This window comes from Protomyctophum bolini, assembly GCF_963924005.1.
Source record: "Protomyctophum bolini genome assembly, chromosome: 7".
Lineage (NCBI taxonomy): Eukaryota > Metazoa > Chordata > Actinopteri > Myctophiformes > Myctophidae > Protomyctophum > Protomyctophum bolini.
The window spans coordinates 28,015,689-28,039,123 of record NC_137868.1 but is presented as its reverse complement, the minus strand read 5'-3'; the positions used below and the strand labels follow the sequence as shown (position 1 = coordinate 28,039,123).

The window sequence follows — 23,435 nt, the reverse complement described above, 5'->3', positions numbered from 1 at the left end:
TCAAGATGAGGTGGAACAATAAAGTCTTGTATCTTAGTTAACCCATGAATACCAGGAAAGACTCTGTGTCATTTTAGATTTGACTGTTATAGCAGATATACAAGCTCACAGCGCTTCACTTGCAAGCTTGTTTTTTTTTTTTCAAATCTTGGAATGTTTTTTTATGCTACACCTGCTAATTGCCTCGTTGCAAAGCGGTGTTTCTTGTTGCTATACTGTATAAGGAGTGTGTTTGGTGATGTGCTTCATTTTTGCCCTGATGAAGACCAGTTAATGGTCGAAATTAATAATAATTAATTTAATAAAGGCTTTCCTCCTCTTGAGTGCCCGGATCGTCTCTCTATTTTCTAAACATTTTCTTACTCTAATCTTTGCTTCTGGGGGTCCCTGGAAAAAAATATTTGTGGGTCCGTGGCCGAATACATATTGGGGGTCCTTGACATGAAAAGGTTTGAGCACCACTCATAGCGGCATACATTTTTCAGAAAAGGAATAGAATTTAGAAGACATTTTTAGAATGGGCCTCAGGTATTAATGGTTTAGCTTGTGTCATACAGCCTCAGGGTAAAGATATAATGACATTTATTATCTTGTCTCTTTATTCAGCCAGTTAATAATCAGACAATCCGACTACCACAAAATTAGTTCCGATGTCTGTGTGTGTGTCTGTCTGTCTATACACTCCACAGTCTCGTCTGTCAATCATTAGTAGGTTGCGCCAATTTGCACAGTACTAGACAGACAGACAGACAGACAGAGAGAGAGACAGACAGGGGGAGGTGGGGGGGAGAGAGGGAGACAGAGAGAATATGAGAAACAGAGGGAAGTAAGTGGGTTGTTGTTTGCAGTCATGTCTGTCAATCATTACCCAACTGTGCCCATTCCAAGACCAGTTTTCTCACTGTGTGCGTGCGTGCGACATGCGTGCGTGCACGTGTGCGCGGGCGACCGGGCGTGCATGCGTGTGTATGTGCGTGTTTGTCTGTCTGTCTGTCTAAGGAAGTGTGAGAGCTGGGCAGCTGCAGGCTTAGAGAAGGAGACTAAAATTAGACTCCCACCCATAGATATTTTTTCAAGGAGTGTGTGTGTGTGATGCGTGTGTGTGTGTGTGAGACGTGTGTGTGTGTGTGTGTGTGTGTGTGTGTGTGTGTGCACACGTGTGTGTGTGTGTGTGTGTGTGTGTGTGTGTGTGTGAGTGTGTGTGTGTGTGTGTGTGTGACCATAGTCATACCCCCTCAGTTTGCTGTCCTGCTATGGAGATCCAACTGGAATCTCGACTGAAATGCCACCCGAAATTAGAGAGCCCTCAGCGTCTGTGTGTGCGTGCGTGTGTGCGTGCGTGCGTGTGTGCGCGGAATGTTCCTGTGTAGTGGAATGCTGGGAAAGAGACTATTGGTCTGCCTGGCTGACATTCTACACAAGCGTCTACAATGTCAAAGAGAAATATATCTCCCACTCTCACTCTCTCTCTCACACACACACACACACACACACACACACACACACACACACACACACACACACACACACACACACACACACACACACACACACACACACACACACACACACACACACACACACACACACACACACACACACACACACACACACACACACACACACACACACACACACACACACACACACACACACACACACACACACACACACACACGCCCTTGATTTTGATTTTATCTGCATATTAATCTGATTCTGTTTATATATATATATAATCTGATCATGTCAGCATGTAGTAAGAGACAGGACTGGACAAACAAAATCTGATTTTGCTGTAATTTCATATGTTTGAAAGAAGACATGGATTCATTCTACATAGACCGTAGAGATGGAGTGGACAGCAGGGAAAAGCTGAGGGCAGATGAGGACAGAAGTGAACAGAAGAGAAGAGAAGAGAAGAGAAGAGTGTTCCTTACATTGAGAAGTGCTTGAGTTTGGACTCTATGCTGCGGTGTCTCATGCACATCCTGGTCAATGCAGAGCCAATGTCTCTGGTCCCACCTGAAATGCAAACAACACAACAATATTATAAATAACACAAGCACTACATAACCATGAGTCTTGAATGAATGAATGGGGCAGTGACATAACTTCATCCATCTATCGTTCCATCTATATGTCCCTTGTTTCATCTCTACAGGTATCCATCCATCCATCTGTCCCTCATTTAAAGGGGAATACCATTCTGTGTAGCCTAGAACTACAAGTCCAGGTCTATAACTCGGCTCATTTGATCAGTGACCACCGAGAGGTGTATTCTGCAGGAGGGAAAGTAAAGTACACCTTCCCTAATCCATCATCCATCCATCCAATGATTCATCCATCCATTTACCCATCCCTCCATCAATCAATCCATTCCTCTATTCATCTATCCATGATCCTTCATTCATCCGTCCATCCATCCATAAATAATCAGACAGATCATGTTCAATACTGTGCAGCTGAATGCAGTACATTGTACATGTACATGTACATTGCAGCTAGGAGTCCATTAGGAACATGCAGTGGTATGGGTTAGTGAATGAGCTGCTTTGTGTGCCAGACATGCACACATACCACACAGGCCAGTGTCAACTGAGACTGACCAATGCCACATTTTTGAGTCCTAGACAACCGATTATGTTTTGACCAATAGTTTGCAAAGTCAAACGTTCTATTTAAGAAATATAATATTTAATAATAATATCATTTTGGATATAAAATGGATAAAATAAAAAAAATAAAAGAAACTTGAAAACTTTTGAAAGATTTCACGTCCAATGATATGACCAAAAACAGTGACATCAGGTTGAAAGTGGTAAAGAATTGGCTCCATGGCTGGGCGGCTAGCGTAGCGGTCCGGGCACATAGGCTGCTAAGCGTGTGCCCCCCCCCCAATTGCAGAGAGTAATGTTCTAAAATGTTAAATAACGGCCAGGCCGATAATCATGAATGGGGACTGGATGGATAAACTTCTACAACTTGGTGGCAAAAAGGAGACTGTGGAGACAGAAACACAATGAAACATTGCAGGTCAAAAAGACGTCTCCATGAGAATATTCCTAACATGCAATCACAGCACGGTGACAGATGTGACAAAAAAAGAGAGAGAGAGAGAGAGAGAGAGAGAGAGAGAGAGAGAGAGAGAGAGAGAGAGAGAGAGGAGAAAGGAACATTGAGGTCAAATGTGAGGTTTCACACCATGGTTCAGATAAACATGTCTCAACTCTGTGATGAGTGACAGAGGTCACTGAGATGAGACAGATGGCTAGTTGTTTTAATTAATTAACTCATGCTGGAAACTGTGGAAAGGGGAAAATGCTCTGTCTGTGACTTCACAGACAGAGCATTTTCACTGGTGACACAATAGTAAGAATATTGAAGATGAGGTAGGAAGTCAGCTAGCTTATCCAGCTCCCAGTCCCAACAGCTGCAGAAGGTTGCATTTGTATTTTTTTTTTTCATCATACATTAGACTTAAGTACAGTAATCCACCATCATTACAAGACTGTAGGTGGCTGTAGTGCAGGAATCCATTTTCAGTACAGGGGTGGAAAGATAACGTTTTAGCACTGGGGCGGGTAATAACTGGACTTCTGTCTACTGGTTTTGGCATACTTTTACTTATGTGCCTAAAAGTTAACATTTGTATATTTGAAGAAGGAAGGTTGCAATTCTTTCATTAGCGTACTTTGACACAGAGATCTTGGGACAGCGCCTAGAGAATGCGCTGGAGACTATATTGGTGATTCTAACAAGCTGATTGTCCACAGTGGAGCCGCTGAAAGACCACTAGCTGGGAGGCTAAGCACAAAAACCTGACGTTGATTGACAGAACCATTGTCTTGCTGCTCAGTATGACTGGGTTGATTCTCTGCTGGACTGACAACACTGCTGTGTGTGTGTGTGTGTGTGTGTGTGTGTGTGTGTGTGTGTGTGTGTGTGTGTGTGTGTGTGTGTGTGTGTGTGTGTGAGAGAGAGGAAGAGAGACAGTGTGTGTATGACGCACTGTGCATGTATACAGTAGGTAACAGTGTGTGTGATGTTCTGTTCCATGTGTGAGAGAGTATATTCATATTTCAAAGAATCTGTGAGATGAGTGCTGACATGTTGCTGTGTGTGTGCATGCATGCACGAGCGTGTGCGTGTGTGTGTGTGTACATAAAGCAGGGACTGCACTGATACACACTCGCATCAAAATGTCTGATAGTTTACAACACACGCTGCATGCACGAGAGCGCACTCACACACACACACACACACACACACACACACACACACACACACACACACACACACACACACACACACACACACTCACACACTCACACACTCGCCCACTCACACACAGATTTGTGGTATCGCTGATCTGGAAAGTCATCCTTGGACACCAACGCCACACTGCCTCGTACCACCAGGAGGGACGTGGTCAGGGCAACCTCAGGAACACAACCACAACCACAATATTTCAAATAAATGAATCATATAGATATATCTCATACCCTATATTGACCTAGTACTGAGTAAGAAAGACAAATCACACTTGTGTGATGTATCATCATACATCGCCACATTCCGTGCTCAGCCAATCAAATCATCACAAATGTGGTACACACAAACACACAACGCTGGGCATAGTAGGCCCCTCAAAAAATGTAGATGTACAAATAAAACAGTCCCCCCCCCCTCTAAAAAGCCTAGTCCAAGATTTATTTAAAACAGAAAACACCAATGTTTTTATTTTGGCTAGTCAGGGGAGGCAAGCGGGTCCAAAGAATTCCCAACATAACAAAAAACATTCCAACTGTAACCGTGCACATTAAAATCCTCAGTGATAATGTATCCATTTGTAACTCTGACAAAATGTAACAGAATCAAATCAAATGGACCCTCGCAGGTCCATTTGGTTACATTTGGGTCAGATGCCGATCCAAGTGAAATGAACGCGGTTTGACTGCGTAGGGTCTGTGGGAATCCCCCATGCAGGATAACGTGGATACACAACAGTCAATGTGACTAAATGGCCCTCTTGTCTCGGCTGCAGGGTTTAGAACAGGTTGAATGGGTGCATAGTCTGTGGTGTCAAAGTGGAAGAGTGTGGCACCAGACCGGGGTCTCAAACCAACCTTCTTTAAGAGGATTTAATGTCCAGTCAATCTCCCTCTGCCTGTCTCCATCTCTCTCTCTCTCTCTCTCTGAACTGTGAATGTCAATCTGTCTCAAGCCAACACTTTGGATAATGTATGAGAATATGCGCAGTGAATATAAAAGCATATATGCTTAACTGAATACATCGGGTCTTTTAGGGGGTTTCAAAGTCACAGCCAGTATCAGGTCTCTGAAAACATTATGTGTAAAATGACTTGCATTCACGCAATGTAGTGTAGATTCTCTCTCTCTCTCATCTGTGTGATACAAACAGTGGCCATTGGTCAGTCAAGCACTGGGAGAGAGTGAGTGACCACTCTATAACTCTCACACACACACACACACACACACACACACACACACACACACACACACACACACACACAGGTAAACAATGCAGATGAAGATCGTCTTCTCTATAGGTCCTTCTGTAATTTAACCACTTCAAAATTTCTAATTTGTCGTACGACGATGATGCATAAAAAAAGCCAATCTACAGCCTTACAAATTGTCGCAATGAACATTTTTGACAATAACGAAGTGACCAAAACAGGGATGTCAAGTTGAAAGTGGTTCATACATAACGCTAGCACTTACAAAGACAAGGGTGTGATAGTGAATGAGGATATTCCACATGGGGCACAGGGTTCAACCCCCCCCGTCCGTCCGTCCGTCCGTCAACTATGCATCACTACACTCCCATTGAGGCCCATTCATGACTTCCAAATGGTTCTTTCCATCCAGCCATCTATCCACCATTCACCCTGCACCGTGAAGTGCTTGTTTTTCCACAGGGTGTGGTTAGTGTGCGCCATAAGAGGCCCCTCTGTCATAATAACACCATCTCCTATACTCATTCTTTCATTCATTTATTGTATCCATCCATCTTTCTTTCCCTAGCTGTGAGTGCTTGTTATTCCAATGGGTGTGGTTTGTAGATGCCTAGTGGAAGCCTCTCTTGCCATTTCGACAAACCGCAGAAGAAAAAAAACTCCCCACGCCCCTCCCGTCTGCGTGGTTTGGTCCACACTGTGGAGAACGTGCGGCGGAACATTCCATCTCTGCTCAGTGGAGGGGTGGTACAACATATCATTAATACCGCTGATGAAGGCACAGGGACACTTATTGTTTGATTACATGGATGTGAGAGGAAGAATGAGTGTTTATGTTTGACACAGGCCAAAATAAACGGAGAGAAACAGAGAGAGAGAGAGGCATTTGGTACTAGCATCCAGATAATTTGTCTCAGACCCAGTCGTATCACTGGCTTTTGGTGTGTGTGCGTGCGTGCGTGCGTGCGTGCGTGCGTGCGTGCGTGCGTGCGTGCGTGCGTGTGTGTGCGTGCGTGTCCAGTGCCTTTTCTGGTGCTTGTACGCCCATCTCTTCCTCTCTCGCTCTTTCTTCTACATCTGTTTTCTGTCAAACGTGTCACACCTCTTTGACAGCTGTGGTCAATGACTGAATATGCCAGTGTTCATTTTGAAATCAGACGGCCCGTCTACGACTGCAGATGTCAGCGGTGCTCTGTAAAAAGTTTCAGTTTAATTGTGAGAGTATAAATGGACCCTTATTTGCTACATTCAGGGTCTTACTGTGTGTGTGGCAACCCCAAGCCAGAACCTAAGTGGTGCTTTTCTTGCCAGTAGAAACATTAATGTGGCCGTGTTATCTATTCCATGTGTAAAAAGGGACTTCTCACAGCAGGATACTTACTTGATGGGGACTCCTCTATGTGTGCCAGTTACCATGGAAACGTGTGTGTGTGTGTGTGTGTGTGTGTGTGTGTGTGTGTGTGTGTGTGTGTGTGTGTGTGTGTGTGTGCGTGTGTGCGTGCGTGTGTGTGTACTGTGCACACGAGCAAGTGCACGCGAGCTCCTATAGTGTTGCTGGGCTGCAAACCTTCAACTTTCTGTTGTTTAAGACTAAACTGATTGACAGCCATGCACTTCTGCAGAAAACACTGCAGCCAGCATGCAAGCCAGCCAACACATGGAGGCCAATAAATGCACACCCCATAGTGGGGTGTGATGTGATTTTAGGGGTACAAAGGTTCATCAAATTCAATTCAATTAAGAAAATGAAGAGATTTGAATAAAATAGCAATATTGTAGATCACTATTTCAATATTCTTTGCGTGACACCACTGCACAACAAGGTTGATCATAAAAAACTGGATTTGGATTTTCTTTTTCTTCATGACGATTCATTGATTTATTAGTTGCTTCATTATTCGATTATGCAATAAAGTAATCAATAGAATAATTGCTAAGAAGATAATGGCTAGTTGCAGCCCTAGTGGATTTGTATGAATTGTGTTTACAACATTTGACATTGTGTGCATTACAACGCTGACTCCAGACAAAGTACCTACTAACTCATAACTACTGTCTACTCGTCTGTCTGACACCTACTGACCCCTGGATAGAAATAGTTGCATCGGTAGCTGGCCACACACACACACGCTCACAACACACACAGCTCTATAGTTGCATCCCTCTGGTGTGTGTGTGTATGTGTGTGTGTGTGTGTGTGTGTGTGTGTGTGTGTGTGTGTGTGTGCGTGTGTGTGTGTGTGCGCGCGCGTGCGTGCGTGCGGGCGGCATAGCTGACTGTCAGTAAAATAGCTGCTGTGTGAGTGTGTGTGACATGGCTGCTCAGTCAGAAGGCTTGTGCCCATCCTTGTACCGCCAACTCTTCTAACCCAACTCACAAACACCATACACTAAAATCCTCACTGAAAATGTGTACACTTAGAAATAGAATCAAGGGGATACAGGCACATCCAAAAGATATTTTAACAGCTGTGGGACAACAACACATACACAGAGAAGGAGAATCCGCACACTGTAGGTGCTCCCACAGTCCCATGATCAACTTTTAATGGACAATGTTTCAACCCAACAGGTCTTCATCTGGTCTGCGACAAATATGCAATAGGCATGTTTAAAGGGGTGTTCGGGTATTTAAACATTGTGACAGACATTACAATTCCGAGTTTGTATGTGTGTCATCGAGAGACAGACAAAGTGTGAGGCCATTTGCAACTAAATCTATGTCCTCAAGCACTCTTTACGCCTGTTCCTTGGAATGTCACACTCCGCTGACAGGAGCGGTGTGTGCAAGGCATGTCTGACCTTAAAAATAGGATGGGCATAAATATTTAGGCTAATGGCTCTGGAATCACCATAAAGACAGTCTAGTCAGTCATAGTATTATTTACTTGCATTGCTAGCAAACAAGTTACACAATGACATGACAGCTGTCACATAATGTACAATCTGATATCCCATCGTCAAAAAATAAAGGAAAAACAGTGCCCTCTTTTCCTTTGAATTTGACGGAGTCAACAGTCTGTCTCGAGAGACTACATACTGTATAATGGAACTACACAAAAGGCTTTAGGTCATCTCACAGGCGAGATACTGTACTGCTGCTACCTAGGATGTTTGGCCGAGGGCAGGATGTTATGTAAAGAATACTCTATTGTCCAATTGTCTCTATTTATGTAACAGGATTACATTTCAGAATGCTGAAAGAATATGATACTTGAGATGCTATGTGCTATGCTATGCTATGTGACACAATCAATAAGGAAACGGCATCAGAATGGTGCTAAGCCTTAACAGTTCCAGGAAACAGGTATAAGACAGAACTCAGTTCTAGAAACATTTTTGGGAACATGTGGCCCATATCCCGTCCCCACTTTTCCTGTTAATAATAGGCCTCTGACTATTTTAAGCACAGGCACAAGTACTGATGTTAATGTACTTTATGTGTGTGTGTGTGTGTGTGTGTGTGTGTGTGTGTGTGTGTCCTCCCCTGAAATTAGATCAATGGTACTATTTCTAGTAAACCAACAGAGGAACACATCTGCTACGCATTAAATGCACGAGAAGGTCTACATCGCCACAATGACCACCGCGATACGGAGGGGCAGTGGAGGGGAGGGAGGGCAAAAGAATGAAAACAGTGTCCACTCTAGAGTCAAGTGAGCAGTCTATTTTCGGCACAGCCACCCACCTTTTCTTTCCACCTTTAAATAGCTTCTGCCTTGTCATTACACAGGAGGAGGAGAGAGAAGGAGGGATGGAGTAGTCATGGAAGGGTATATACGATAGAAAGAGGGTAAGCAGGTCTGGGCGGGGTTTTAACATCTCAATCAGATACAGGCTGGCTAAGCTAAACCTCAAACGCTGTGTATGGTGAACAGATGCTCCCCGTCAACCGAGGGCTAGTGGTTACACTGATAACAGACTGTACAGCTGGGCACACACACACACACACACACACACACACACACACACACACACACACACACACACACACATACACAGCTGGACAGGGACAAGGCGACCAGCTAATTAGAGAGAAAACGCCAAGATGAGAGGGACACAAGCGTGCACACACACACAAACACACACACACACACACACACACACACACACACACACACACACACGCACACACACACACACGATTGCAGCGACCAAATTGGTATGGACTCGACATCCATTTTTTCCTTCCCAGATAACCAGATCTAATTATTTGTGCCATTTGGTGAGGTGAAGAGAAACCCCTTCAAAAAGCAGGGAAACACCACCATGGTGTCAACTAGGGCCACTCCTCCAGGTGAAAGAGCTGTAAGACTCAGTGGAGTGGCAGAGCTGTGAGTCAGCTGTACGCTCCCATTCTGACTCACATACCGCTACATTCCAATGATGCCTGTTCGCAAGACATGACAGATGACACAGATGACACACACACACACACACACACACACACACACACACACACACACACACAGAGCAGCAGTTGGCACACTTAAAAGTGCCACCCATGCAGCATAGATACATGCTAGTATAAGCCTAGAATTTCTCCACCTCATGCCCCCCCCCCCCCGCCCAATTTAATTGCCCCAATTTAATTTTGAAATTCTCCATGTTTACTATAACACCCCCCCCCCCCCCCTGAAAGAGGACCTCCTTGCTGAACAGGTGCAGCCCGGCCCAACGAGCAGGGGCTGATATGGGTCTTTGCAGTTACATTTATGCCGCCCAAACACACCCACCCACGCTAGCATTGCATTCATTCACTACATTCTGGGTAATTGTTTATAGTTGTTGATTTATCAATGAACATTTGATCCAATCTGCCTACATTCTCTGGTTGTCCTGTCCTAAGATATCTGCACTGTAAATTCCCTCCACTGCTTTGTTCCACCTACATTACATTGTCACTACAATGCTACATCACACCCCAAATAATAATTCCCCAATTATTATTTTTTCAGTCTTTCAATTATTAGATCCAGTCCACTCAGGAGCATTCCCATTTTTAACAGGTTCAATCGGTTCATATGTATGAACCTAGAAGAGGTGAGATAATATTTGAAAGACCAAATGAATGGATCAGTCAATGGTGATGAGAGGTGGGTGCCATGGTCAATGCCTGGAATAGTCTGCTCTGTTTTTGGGGCCTGCTGTGTTTCCCTAGGAACCAAAACCACCTTCTAATCCATCAATACTGGAGCTGCTGACAGACAGTCAGCAAGTCCGTCTGCCCACACTTCCCTCCGCAACACATGGATGGACGCACGCACACACACACACACACACACACACACACACACACACACACACACACACACACACACACACACACACACACACACACTCACACTCACGCACATGCTGTGGTGTGGTGTGACCAATGCAGACACATACTGTACATCTCAGAATTGTGTGAGTGCAGTCCATGGCAGCTGTCATCCAAAACATGTAGTGTAGCAGCAGGAGAGGAATATAAGGATAGACTTAAACAAGAAAGGCAAAAAAAATCTTCAAAGTTGACTGAAATAGCCATTCTACAAGCGATGCGATGCACTGTGAGCTTGTAGATCGGATATTTTTGTCTCCACCAGGCCGAAGGCATGGGGAGAGTATGTTTTGCACTCCGTCCGTCCATGTGTCCGTTCGTCTGTGGACAGCTAATCTCCGGCACCGTTGACCCGGGTACCACTGGACTACATGACCATATAAGGGTACCACTGGACTACATGACCATATAAGGGAACCACTGGACTACATGACCATATAAGAGAACCACTGGACTACATGACCATATAAGAGAACCACTGGACTACATGACCATATAAGGGAACCACTGGACTACATGACCATATAAGAGAACAACTGGACTACATGACCATATAAGGGTACCACTGGACTACATGACCATATAAGGGAACCACTGGACTACATGACCATATAAGAGAACAACTGGACTACATGACCATATAAGGGAACCACTGGACTACATGACCATATAAGAGAACCACTGGACTACATGACCATATAAGGGAACCACTGGACTACATGACCATATAAGAGAACCACTGGACTACATGACCATATAAGAGAACCACTGGACTACATGACCATATAAGAGAACCACTGGACTACATGACCATATAAGGGAACCACTGGACTACATGACCATATAAGAGAACAACTGGACTACATGACCATATAAGGGAACCACTGGACTACATGACCATATAAGGGAACCACTGGACTACATGACCATATAAGAGAACAACTGGACTACATGACCATATAAGGGAACCACTGGACTACATGACCATATAAGGGAACCACTGGACTACATGACCATATAAGAGAACAACTGGACTACATGACCATATAAGGGAACCACTGGACTACATGACCATATAAGAGAACAACTGGACTACATGACCATATAAGGGTACCACTGGACTACATGACCATATAAGGGAACCACTGGACTACATGACCATATAAGAGAACAACTGGACTACATGACCATATAAGGGAACCACTGGACTACATGACCATATAAGGGAACCACTGGACTACATGACCATATAAGAGAACAACTGGACTACATGACCATATAAGAGAACCACTGGACTACATGACCATATAAGAGAACCACTGGACTACAACATGACCATATAAGAGAACCACTGGACTACATGACCATATAAGGGAACCACTGGACTACATGACCATATAAGAGAACCACTGGACTACATGACCATATAAGGGAACCACTGGACTACATGACCATATAAGGGTACCACTGGACTACAACATGACCATATAAGAGAACCACTGGACTACATGACCATATAAGGGTACCACTGGACTACAACATGACCATATAAGAGAACCACTGGACTACATGACCATATAAGAGAACCACTGGACTACAACATGACCATATAAGGGAACCACTGGACTACATGACCATATAAGGGAACCACTGGACTACATGACCATATAAGGGAACCACTGGACTACATGACCATATAAGGGAACCACTGGACTACATGACCATATAAGAGAACAACTGGACTACATGACCATATAAGGGTACCACTGGACTACAACATGACCATATAAGAGAACCACTGGACTACATGACCATATAAGGGAACCACTGGACTACATGACCATATAAGGGAACCACTGGACTACATGACCATATAAGGGAACCACTGGACTACATGAGCATATTAGTGGATGACGACTGAGCTCTGTTTTTACATAAAATGGTTTTGTCAACATCAAGGCTGCATGGTGATACTGATCGCTTTAGCCTCGGGTAATGAAACAACAGATGCAGCAGGAGAGTGTAACTCACACGCTTGTATGCAACCAGATGCTGTCAGCGTGGTGATTATTGATAGAATGAAAGTTGTTTTGAAAGATTATCCAAATATGACACTGTACACTGTACTTAGTACTTACACACGTCAAGTGATACTAACCGAGGAGTGACAGGGCAAATGGGAGCAATACAAAACAGGCGACCTGACAGAAATTGGTCAGGGTTTTCCACCCCCAAATTCACAGTATGATGCAAGGGGAAAAATGGCCACCCTGTGAATAACCCACTGAGGTCAGGACAACCGTCGGCTGGGGATTAGTCATCTATCCGTCTCTGAGCAGACAGTATCTGACTGTCGAGGAATTGTGCCATAGCAAACAAAATGCATGAACGCTGGCAGTGGGCCAACTCATTTGTGACAGCACATAATTGCATACACTGTACGCCATACGGTATTCATAAACACACACATACACCAAAATACATTCACACACGTGTGCAACACACACCAACAGTGATGAACGCACGTAGACTAGACAGCCTACCTCGCAGACACCTATACATCTGTCCTCAGGCTGGCTTGGATATCATCTGTCTGTTATAGAGAGATGAATGACACTGAGGAATTTGAATTCTACTTCAGTCTCCAAGCAGGCAGAAGTTTTACAAACGTTGTTGTAAACGTGTAATCTATTGCATTTTGAATGTAACCTTCGCAGCTCTGCTTGTAAACTGTGTCAGTGTGCCACCGCAATGCAGTGCAATGCAGCCAGAATACAGATGGAGACTCAGTGGTATCCACATATAGGCCTACTTATCCTCTCTCTCTCTCTCTCTCACCCTCTCCATCCCTTAGCTCTCCTCTAATCATCTCACCTTTACACCTCTACTGCTATCCTCTCTACTTTCTGTCTTACCATCAGAGCATTAATTTGTCTCTCTACTACGGTGTATAAATCATGCCTAAGGGTTAAAACCTGGAAAATGGCTCCAAACACCTCCGTCAACTAGCAGTACAGGGTTAATTTCCATCAATTCACAAAATGTTGCTTTCCTTGACACGGCAGGAGTTCACACCCAGGCTATTAAGAAATTATCTTTATATAACCCTATATACATTGTCGAATGGCATACTCCAGAGGTCTATACTAGACCCTCTACTTCTTTCCCTCTACACTAAATCTCTGCCGAAAACAGCAGATCTACAAGCTTGAACCTTTATTTGCGAATGGTGACCCCAGAAGAGCTGCCATGGTTCAAGTGGTTAAATGAATAATGTACTGTATAGCGCCTGCAGATGAGAAACTTGAGATGTTCATATGGATGAAGTGAAGTGAAGTGAAGTGAGCAGACGTGCTGTGTTGTATGTGTGTCAGTATGCCACTGCAGTGCTGCAGTAAGAATACTAATGACTGTATCATTGCCGCAACTTTCACTGTTTACATAGCATTTACCGTACGGGATAGCAAGAAGAGATAGAGAAAGACAAAGATAGCATACAGGAGAGACTAAATGATGGCAAAGAATATGACGTAGAAATACTACACTGTAAACTACACCTCTCATATTTACTGTACTTATGTACGGGTTACGGTAAAATTAGGAGAAACGAGAGGAGATACAGTAAGAGGTCAGGAGCAGACAGGAACAGAGGAGAGGGCTTATATGTACCACCTCTGTGTGCGAGTGTAGTGTGAATGCTAACGAGGCCTTGAGGCTGGGGGTAAACAAGAGAAGCTAGCTGACTGCTGTGTCCATCAAACTCTCTCTCTCTCTTTCTCATTTAAATGCTTGCAGAGCTCCCTCTCCCCCCTCTCTCTCTCTCCCACCCATCATCTGTTTCACCTACTTCCTCTTTTTACGTTCTGCCTCTTCTCTACGCCCCATAGTCTTTCGCTCACGGACTCTCGTCGCATCCCTACTCTCCTATCTCCATTCCCATCTTTCTTGTGCAGTGTTGGTACGTGAATGGATGCTAAAGTGACAAATTGGAAACAATTAAGATAACAAGAATGTATTGCTCTTGTCTGCAAAATGCTGCTATCCTTTCTCCTGTCATTCTGCTGTGTGGACCAACTAAATTATTTCTTATCTTGCACTTGGATTGCGTACTGTATGCAGCCCCCTTATTTGCAGACTGAAAAATGCTTCGTGAACACTTCACTTCGTGAATAATCATTAAAGCATCATTATTCTGGAGCACACTTATTTTTTGGACATTGCCCATTTCCTGCATTATAAATTGTTTTTGAGGTTTTGTTTCACAGGTTAAATGTTTGTTTTTAGTTAAACAAACATTAAAAACACTATTGACAATGGACAGAGTTTAATGTTTGTTTAGTCGCTAACACAGACATTAAATGCCATTAACAATAAAGAGAGTTTAATGTTTGTTTTGTCTGTGTTTGTTTTACATCACCATTACATCACCTAATCATAGCAACATGAGTTAGACTTTAATATATTAGCGCCCCTCACTTCACACGGGTGTGATTTTTATTTTAAAAACATATATTTTTTATATTGTTAGCACAGTCTGGCAGAGCAGGCTCAGGCACAGCCGCCACACCACCATTTCACTACACATATACTTATAGTCACAGGAACTACACTAATGGCAGAGAAATGTAACCTGACAGGTACACAGTAAACTCTAGACTAGTGTTGATTTAATTCTGAGAGTGTTAATGTTTATCTTTTGTAACAAACATTTACGATTTTGCCACTTTTTCATTATAACAGATATTAGGATTTAAAGTAGTTTTTAGGCTGTTAGGCACCCCAGCCTTGGTACTGGATGATACTGGTACTAGTATTCTCTCTGGATTTACTGAATATGGTATTCTGCTTTAATTGTTGAATATTAGTAGAAACGTGGTGTTACAAAACCATATGTCTAGGGGTAAAGGTAATGTAATATATGAGAGAAACGGAAACCAAGGCCTTAATACAAGGATTTATTCAATAGTATAATGAATAAATTATAAGAATCAACAATAGTTTACAAAATAAATGGCTCTTTAACTCGCATGAACATAATAAACGGAATCCAAAAACAAAACTAAAGTTATTCCTTTCCGAAGGGAATAACTTGTCTAACAAAAGTTCAGCTTCACAAAATAAAGGAACAAAACAGTTGGCGACATGTAGTAGTAGTACGACGGATGGGGGAAAGACCTTGGAAGTGTTTCCCCAGCGCTGGGCTGGGCATGAATGGGCTATGTAGTGAGAGAGCCGCGGCCGCTAGCTCGCTCACGTGACCGTCAGCCAATCAGGGAGGTTGATCAGACCTCCATGGTCATGGCCAACAGGGTTACCCCAGCCACACAGCTGATGACAATCAGTCTGTCTGAAAACCCATTAGTATCCTCTGCATGGGAGGAGAGTTAGTCTAATACAGGTTCATAACAACTGCTGCACAGATATAGATATATATATATATATTAGAAGACATCTAGGCCTAAGATAATCCACATACATATATATATACTATAACAATATACCACCATATAAATATATATATACTATTAGCAATAAACATATATATATTTATAATCCAAAATAACACTCATAAATCATAACACTCATAATTAATCATAACCACACACGACCATAGTCGTGACACCCCCCTTCCCGAAAAGAAGTTATATCCCCAAATAACTTCTTCTCAAAGAAGAGAGCACCTTAAACCCGGGAAAGGGCATCCGCAAGGACATTGTCCGTCCCCTTCTTGTGGCGAATTTCCACTTCAAAGTCCTGTAGCATCAAGGACCATCTCATCAGTCTCTGATTTGAATTTTGCATTTGCCTTAGGAACACAAGGGGATTATGGTCAGTATAGACAACAATAGGCAACGGGCTTGAGCCAACATATACCTCGAAAAATTGTAATGCAAGTAACAGGGCGAGAGCTTCCTTCTCAACGGTACTATAGTTACCCTGCGCTGAATTAAATTTCTTTGAATAGTAACAGATGGGATGATCGATATCCTGAAGATCCTCCTGGAGCAGGACAGCACCGGCGCCACAGGCGCTGGCATCCACCTCCAGCTTGAACGGTTTGGTGAAGTCGGGCGCAGCCAGGACTGGAGTGCTGCAGAGGAGAGCCTTGCAGGATTCGAACGCTAACTGACAGGCAGGCGACCAGATAAATACTCTTTTGACGCTAGTCAGCGTAGTCAGCGGCGCAGTGACGGCAGCAAAATTTTTGCAAAACCCCCGGTAGTAACCTGCCATGCCCAAAAACCGGCGGAGCTCACGCCTAGTCCTCGGCACAGGATATTCTAGAATAGCCTGGATTTTTGCATTAATAGCACGTACCTGGCCCTGACCAACCTGCTTCCCAAGATACGTTACGGTCGCACAACCAAATTCACATTTTGACAAATTTAATGTCAGGTTAGCCTCCCCTAACCGCTGAAAAATCTGTCTCAAAGTGTGTATATGCTCAAGCCAAGTATCATTATATGCCACAACATCGTCCAAATAAGTCTCTGTATTGTCCACGCCTCTTAGTACATTATTCATTAATCTTTGAAATGTCGCTGGTGCATTTCTTAAGCCAAATGGCATCACTGTATATTGGTATAAACCGTCTGGTGTCACGAATGCACTGATCTCTGATGCACGGGGTGTCAAAGCCACTTGCCAATAACCCTTTAGCAAATCCAATTTAGTTACAAATTTAGCAGACCCCACCCGATCCACGCAATCCAACATCCTCGGGAGCGGATAACTGTCAGCCTGCGTTATATTGTTAACCTTACGAAAATCTGTACAAAACCGCTGGCTCCCGTCAGCCTTAGGCACCAGCAAGCAGGGGCTAGACCACGCACTGCTGCTATGAACAGCCAGCCCGTTCTCTAACAAGTAGTCAACCTCTTTTCGTAGTAAAGCACGCTTGGTTGGATTAACCCGATAGGCATGTTGCTTAATAGGAGGGCAATCCTTCTGTACAATTACGTCATGAGAAAGGGCTGATGTGCATGATGGGTTATCTGAAAACAGATTCACATTATTTTCCATCAAATCAATAATGTCTGCTTGCGCCTGGGGACCCAAATGTTTTAAATACCCCGGTAAATCATTCAATATTTCAGAGTTCTGTAGACGTGACCCAGACGAACCTTTTACACGCAGCCCATCACTCTCAGGGGAATAAAGTGACGGCGCTGCTGCAGAAAGTGAGGCGACAACTGCAGGAATAACAGGAGTATCTGACTCGGTGCGAGCCAGATACGGCTTGAGCATATTCACATGACAAACCCTTGTCTTTTTGCGACGATCGGGCGTCAAAATCACATAATCCGTTTCACTTATTTTTTTGTCAATCACATAAGGACCACTGAATTTGGCCTGGAAGGCTGAGCTTTGCAGTGGGAGCAGCACCAACACCCTCTGACCCACAGCAAACACTCTATGCACAGCCTTCCTGTCAAACCATGCCTTCATTTTACCTTGAGCTTTACTCAGAAAGCTGCTAGCCATCTGTCTGGCCTTGTGCAATCGCTCGCGAAACCCCGCAACAAAATCCAATACATTAGTCACCGGCGAGTTTGCGTTGGCTAATAAGCCCTCTCGAAACGCACGCAACGGCCCGCGCACCGTATGGCCAAACACCAGCTCCGCTGGGCTAAACCCCAGCGACTCCTGTACGCTCTCTCTTACTGCCAGCATAAGATAAGGCAAGCCCTCGTCCCAGGCTTTACCAGTTTCGTGACAGTATTTCTTCATCATCGCTTTCAACGTCTGGTGAAACCGCTCAAGCGCGCCCTGGGACTCAGGATGATAAGCGCTAGAGTGTCTGTGTTCTATGCCAAGGGTGGAAGCAACTTGAGCAAATAATTTTGACATGAAATTTGAGCCCTGGTCACTTTGAAGATACCGGCAAAAACCAAAAGTAGAGAAAAAGCTAGAAAGCGCTTTAATAACTGGTCTCACTTTTAGTGTGCGTAATGGGAACGCTTCTGGGTAGCGCGTTGCACTACACATTACAGTAAGAAGGTATTTGTGACCAGATTTTGTGGTCGGTAATGGACCGACACAGTCAATCATGATGTGCTCAAATGGTTCACCCACAGCAGGGATCGGTTTCAACGGCGCGGGCGGAATAGTCTGGTTTGGCTTCCCCGTCATCTGACACACATGACAAGTGCGGCAGAAGTCAGTAACAGACGCATTCAAACCCGGCCAGAAAAAATAGCGTAGGATGCGGTCATAAGTTTTACGAATGCCCAGGTGGCCAGAAATGTTGTCGTGAGCCAGACTGAGAATCTGGGAACGGAAACCCTGAGGTACCACAACCTGACGCACCACATTCCATTTCAAGTCACCGATAGCCGCTGGAAACCATTTACGCACAAGGAGGCCATCCTCTACACTATATGCACTCGGCCCAGCAGCCTCACCCACTTTGGTAACTGCCTCCCAGCACACAGAGAGAGAGCGATCGTGCTTCTGCGCATGCGCAAATGTTTCCCTATCGATATCAAACCCAAAATCACTTTTAGTAGCCAGCAAGCTTTTCCTAGCCCGCTTACGCGGTGTCTGTGGGGCATCACCCACTGGTCGCTCGGCACACAAGAAAGTGTCACACAACGTAGCCTCGTCATCAAACTTTTTCAATTGTGCGCGAGTCACAGCACAACCCGGAAACACAGTGGGTGGGGCTCCCAGCGCAGGCATAGCTACGTTAGCCACAGGTTTTTCAACCACTTCTAGCGACGCAAACACTTTGTCCCCAGCTATGTCGTTGCCAAGAATCATCCCCACACCTTCAATGGGTAAACTTTCACGTAGCCCGATCTGCACAAGACCAGAAACAAGTGGAGAGCGTAGGTGGATCATATGCAATGGAGCGCGAGAGGATATCATTTCCACGCCCAAAACCAATGCATCGGAACCACAAAAGGTATTCTCCGCAAATGGCAGTACACTCTGTAAAATAAGGGACTGTGAGGCGCCTGTATCACGCAAAATGGTGATAGGAACGCGCTCATTTTCCTTATCAGACAGCGAGACTGAGCCATGCAAAATAAAGGGATCAAAACACTCCTCTACCTCCGCCCGGACAGCCATAGCTGTCTCGGAAGCAGACCGAGGAATAGTATGCACAAACCCCACACCCTTTGGTTTTTTTGAATACACATTTCCATTTCCATTCTCTTTCTGCTGCTTATGTTGTACTTTAGGGCAGCGAGAAACCAAATGGCCCACTTCATGACAGTAAAAACAAGCACGATTGTCAGGCGCTGCACTTGCGCCCCTCGGTGGACTTTTCGGTTGTGACAATTTGTGCTGTTTTTTCTGCATGTTGAACAGACCCTCCCCGCTACGCACCGGAGAAACACCCGAACGGTGCGTCAGATCATATTCATCGGCCCTCACAGAGGCTTTAGCAATTGAGTTAATCTTTTGTTCCTCAAGATAGACAACAATACGATCTGGGATACATGATTTGAAATCTTCCATCACTATCAGCTCAGTAAGCTGCTCAAAAGTGTGTACGTTGCTCGCGTTGCACCATTTCCTAAACAATGTGGCTTTTTCACGGCCAAATTCCACAAACGTTTGAGTAGAGGATTTTTGAGCGGCCCTATATTTTTGCCTATAATGTTCAGGCACCATTTCGAAACCGCTAAGGATAGCCGCCTTTACGACATCATAACATAGGCTCTCATCCACCGTGAGTGCGCTACAGATATCCTGTGCTCTACCTGTCAACTTACATTGGAGTAGCAAACTCCAGAATTCCCTGGGCCACTTAACAGCACCAGCAATTCGTTCAAAAGCACAAAAGTAGTTATCCAACTCACCCTCCTTGAACGCAGGTACCAATGCGATTTGTTTGCTTATGTCGAACGCTGCCACTCCTCTGGAACCTGGGGGTGACCCGTGTCGCTGCTGGGAGGCGGGCGCCCCTGCGGACGCCTCGTCGGGGTAGGTCTGGCCTCGCAGGCGTGCCATGTCGAGCTCATGTCTCTGATGCTGTAGTTTGCACTCCTCGCTCTTCAGCGTTGTTAGTGCTATTTCCAGCTCAAGCTCCCGGAGGCGCAGAACCCCCCCTATGTCCTGAGGACTCCCCCCAGTGCCCCGTGGGTAATCATGTGGGGCCTGAGCAGACGGGTCCCCCGCGGGATCCTCGCCCTGCTCTAACACACCCGTAGTGTCAGACTGATTGGCCCCACTAGAACTCGGTTCTGCGACAATGAGTGATACGTCTCCCCCCTCACTCTCATCTGACAGCATCGTAATGACTCCCTGTGAAAACAACTGCCGTGAGACAGCTGCGAAAATCGCCTCTTTCTTTTTGGTACCGTGCGGTAAAGGAACGTTAAATTGTTTGGCAATACTGTACAATTCCCAATATGAGCACTGTTGTAGCTCCTCAAGCGACAGGACATCCGTACTAGCACCCTGGTCATCAGAGGCCATACCAAATACAGGCCATATACAAAATCCGCTACTCAAACTGGTACGAGCAACATACTCACCATTAATACTCCCCAATCCGTCTACCACCAAAAGCAATACTAGCAAAACAAAAAACATAACCAACTGAACAACTGAATCCTTAATTTGTTTTTTGAAACGGACGGGCTCCCAAATATGTTACAAAACCATATGTCTAGGGGTAAAGGTAATGTAATATATGAGAGAAACGGAAACCAAGGCCTTAATACAAGGATTTATTCAATAGTATAATGAATAAATTATAAGAATCAACAATAGTTTACAAAATAAATGGCTCTTTAACTCGCATGAACATAATAAACGGAATCCAAAAACAAAACTAAAGTTATTCCTTTCCGAAGGGAATAACTTGTCTAACAAAAGTTCAGCTTCACAAAATAAAGGAACAAAACAGTTGGCGACATGTAGTAGTAGTACGACGGATGGGGGAAAGACCTTGGAAGTGTTTCCCCAGCGCTGGGCTGGGCATGAATGGGCTATGTAGTGAGAGAGCCGCGGCCGCTAGCTCGCTCACGTGACCGTCAGCCAATCAGGGAGGTTGATCAGACCTCCATGGTCATGGCCAACAGGGTTACCCCAGCCACACAGCTGATGACAATCAGTCTGTCTGAAAACCCATTAGTATCCTCTGCATGGGAGGAGAGTTAGTCTAATACAGGTTCATAACAACTGCTGCACAGATATAGATATATATATATATATTAGAAGACATCTAGGCCTAAGATAATCCACATACATATATATATACTATAACAATATACCACCATATAAATATATATATACTATTAGCAATAAACATATATATATTTATAATCCAAAATAACACTCATAAATCATAACACTCATAATTAATCATAACCACACACGACCATAGTCGTGACACGTGGTAATCAGTAAGTAGGTAAAGCACACTGATTGAGCCTTGCAGAAAGCTGCAAAGCTCAATCAAAATTACTCAAGACTTTATTTACATCCTTAGACATGAAAGAAAGGAAGGAAAATATTATTCAGGTCAGAGAGATTAGCTTCCAAGTTCTGCCTGGAGATTGAAAACATGAAGTATACTGCTGAATGGAGAACTATAGCATGTCATCTAGTATCTGGGCAGAGTTCTCTGGTGCTCTTGTGTCTATCTGTAGCCTACTGTCTTATCAGTTCTGTCTGACTTTACAGATAATTTCTTCAGTCAGAGAGTGTTATAATAGTGGACAAGAAGTGTGTGTGTGTGTGTGTGTGTGTGTGTGTGTGTGTGCGCGCGCGCGTGCGTGTGTGCAGACTGTGCACGGCGTGCATGCATGCGTGCCCGGCGTGTGTGCATGCGCATGTGTACCCTTGCCAGTGAACAGTCTCTAGGCAGAAATGATATGCTAATTTATACTTACATTAAGTTAATTACTTGACTGTTACTGTGCTGTAGAGCAGATGTTGGCATTAGCTCATGATCGCAGCACATATCTAGGTCAGAGAGGAATTTCATAGCCTTCCCGTTTTGTGTGTATGGGGGAGGGCTGAAACATTTCACTCTGATCTCCCTCTCTCTCTCTCTCTCTGATCTATAGTTCTCTTTTTGATTTATTCAGTATTAGTGTGCATCGTGGCCTCTGGGATAAAGATTAGTTCTGACCTCTCTGTGTATGTTGTACCACACTGTTACAGGGGTGCCCAGGTTAATCTAGTCATTAAGTAGTTACCTCTCTGTGTATGTTGTACCACACTGTTACAGGGGTGCCCAGGTTAATCTAGTCATTAAGTAGTTACCTCTCTGTGTATGTTTTACCACACTGTTACAGGGGTGCCCAGGTTAATCTAGTCATTAAGTATACCTCTCTGTGTATGTTGTACCACACTGTTACAGGGGTGCCCAGGTTAATCTAGTCATTAAGTAGTTACCTCTCTGTGTATGTTGTACCACACTGTTACAGGGGTGCCCAGGTTAATCTAGTCATTAAGTAGTTACCTCTCTGTGTATGTTGTACCACACTGTTACAGGGGTGCCCAGGTTAATCTAGTCATTAAGTACTTACCTCTCTGTGTATGTTGTACCACACTGTTACAGGGGTGCCCAGGTTAATCTAGTCATTAAGTAGTTGACCAATTTAGTGAGGGGTGATGCCAAGGATTAATGGGATCTTTTGCAGGGAACTAGACATGTCATGGCAAGGC

General features: G+C 44.3%; 1 protein-coding gene across 6 annotated transcripts in view; it reads right to left on the bottom strand.

Moving 5' to 3' along the window:
- The window catches only part of LOC308317847 (protein MTSS 1-like), an 80,747-nt gene that overhangs the window by 25,439 nt on the left and 31,873 nt on the right, over positions 1–23,435 (bottom strand). For all 6 annotated transcript variants that reach the window (XM_080767153.1, XM_080767157.1, XM_080767154.1 and 3 more), the window contains exon 4: positions 1,938–2,022. In XM_080767153.1, coding sequence (XP_080623279.1) covers positions 1,938–2,022 — 85 coding nt within the window. The remainder of the gene's footprint in view (positions 1–1,937; positions 2,023–23,435) is intronic.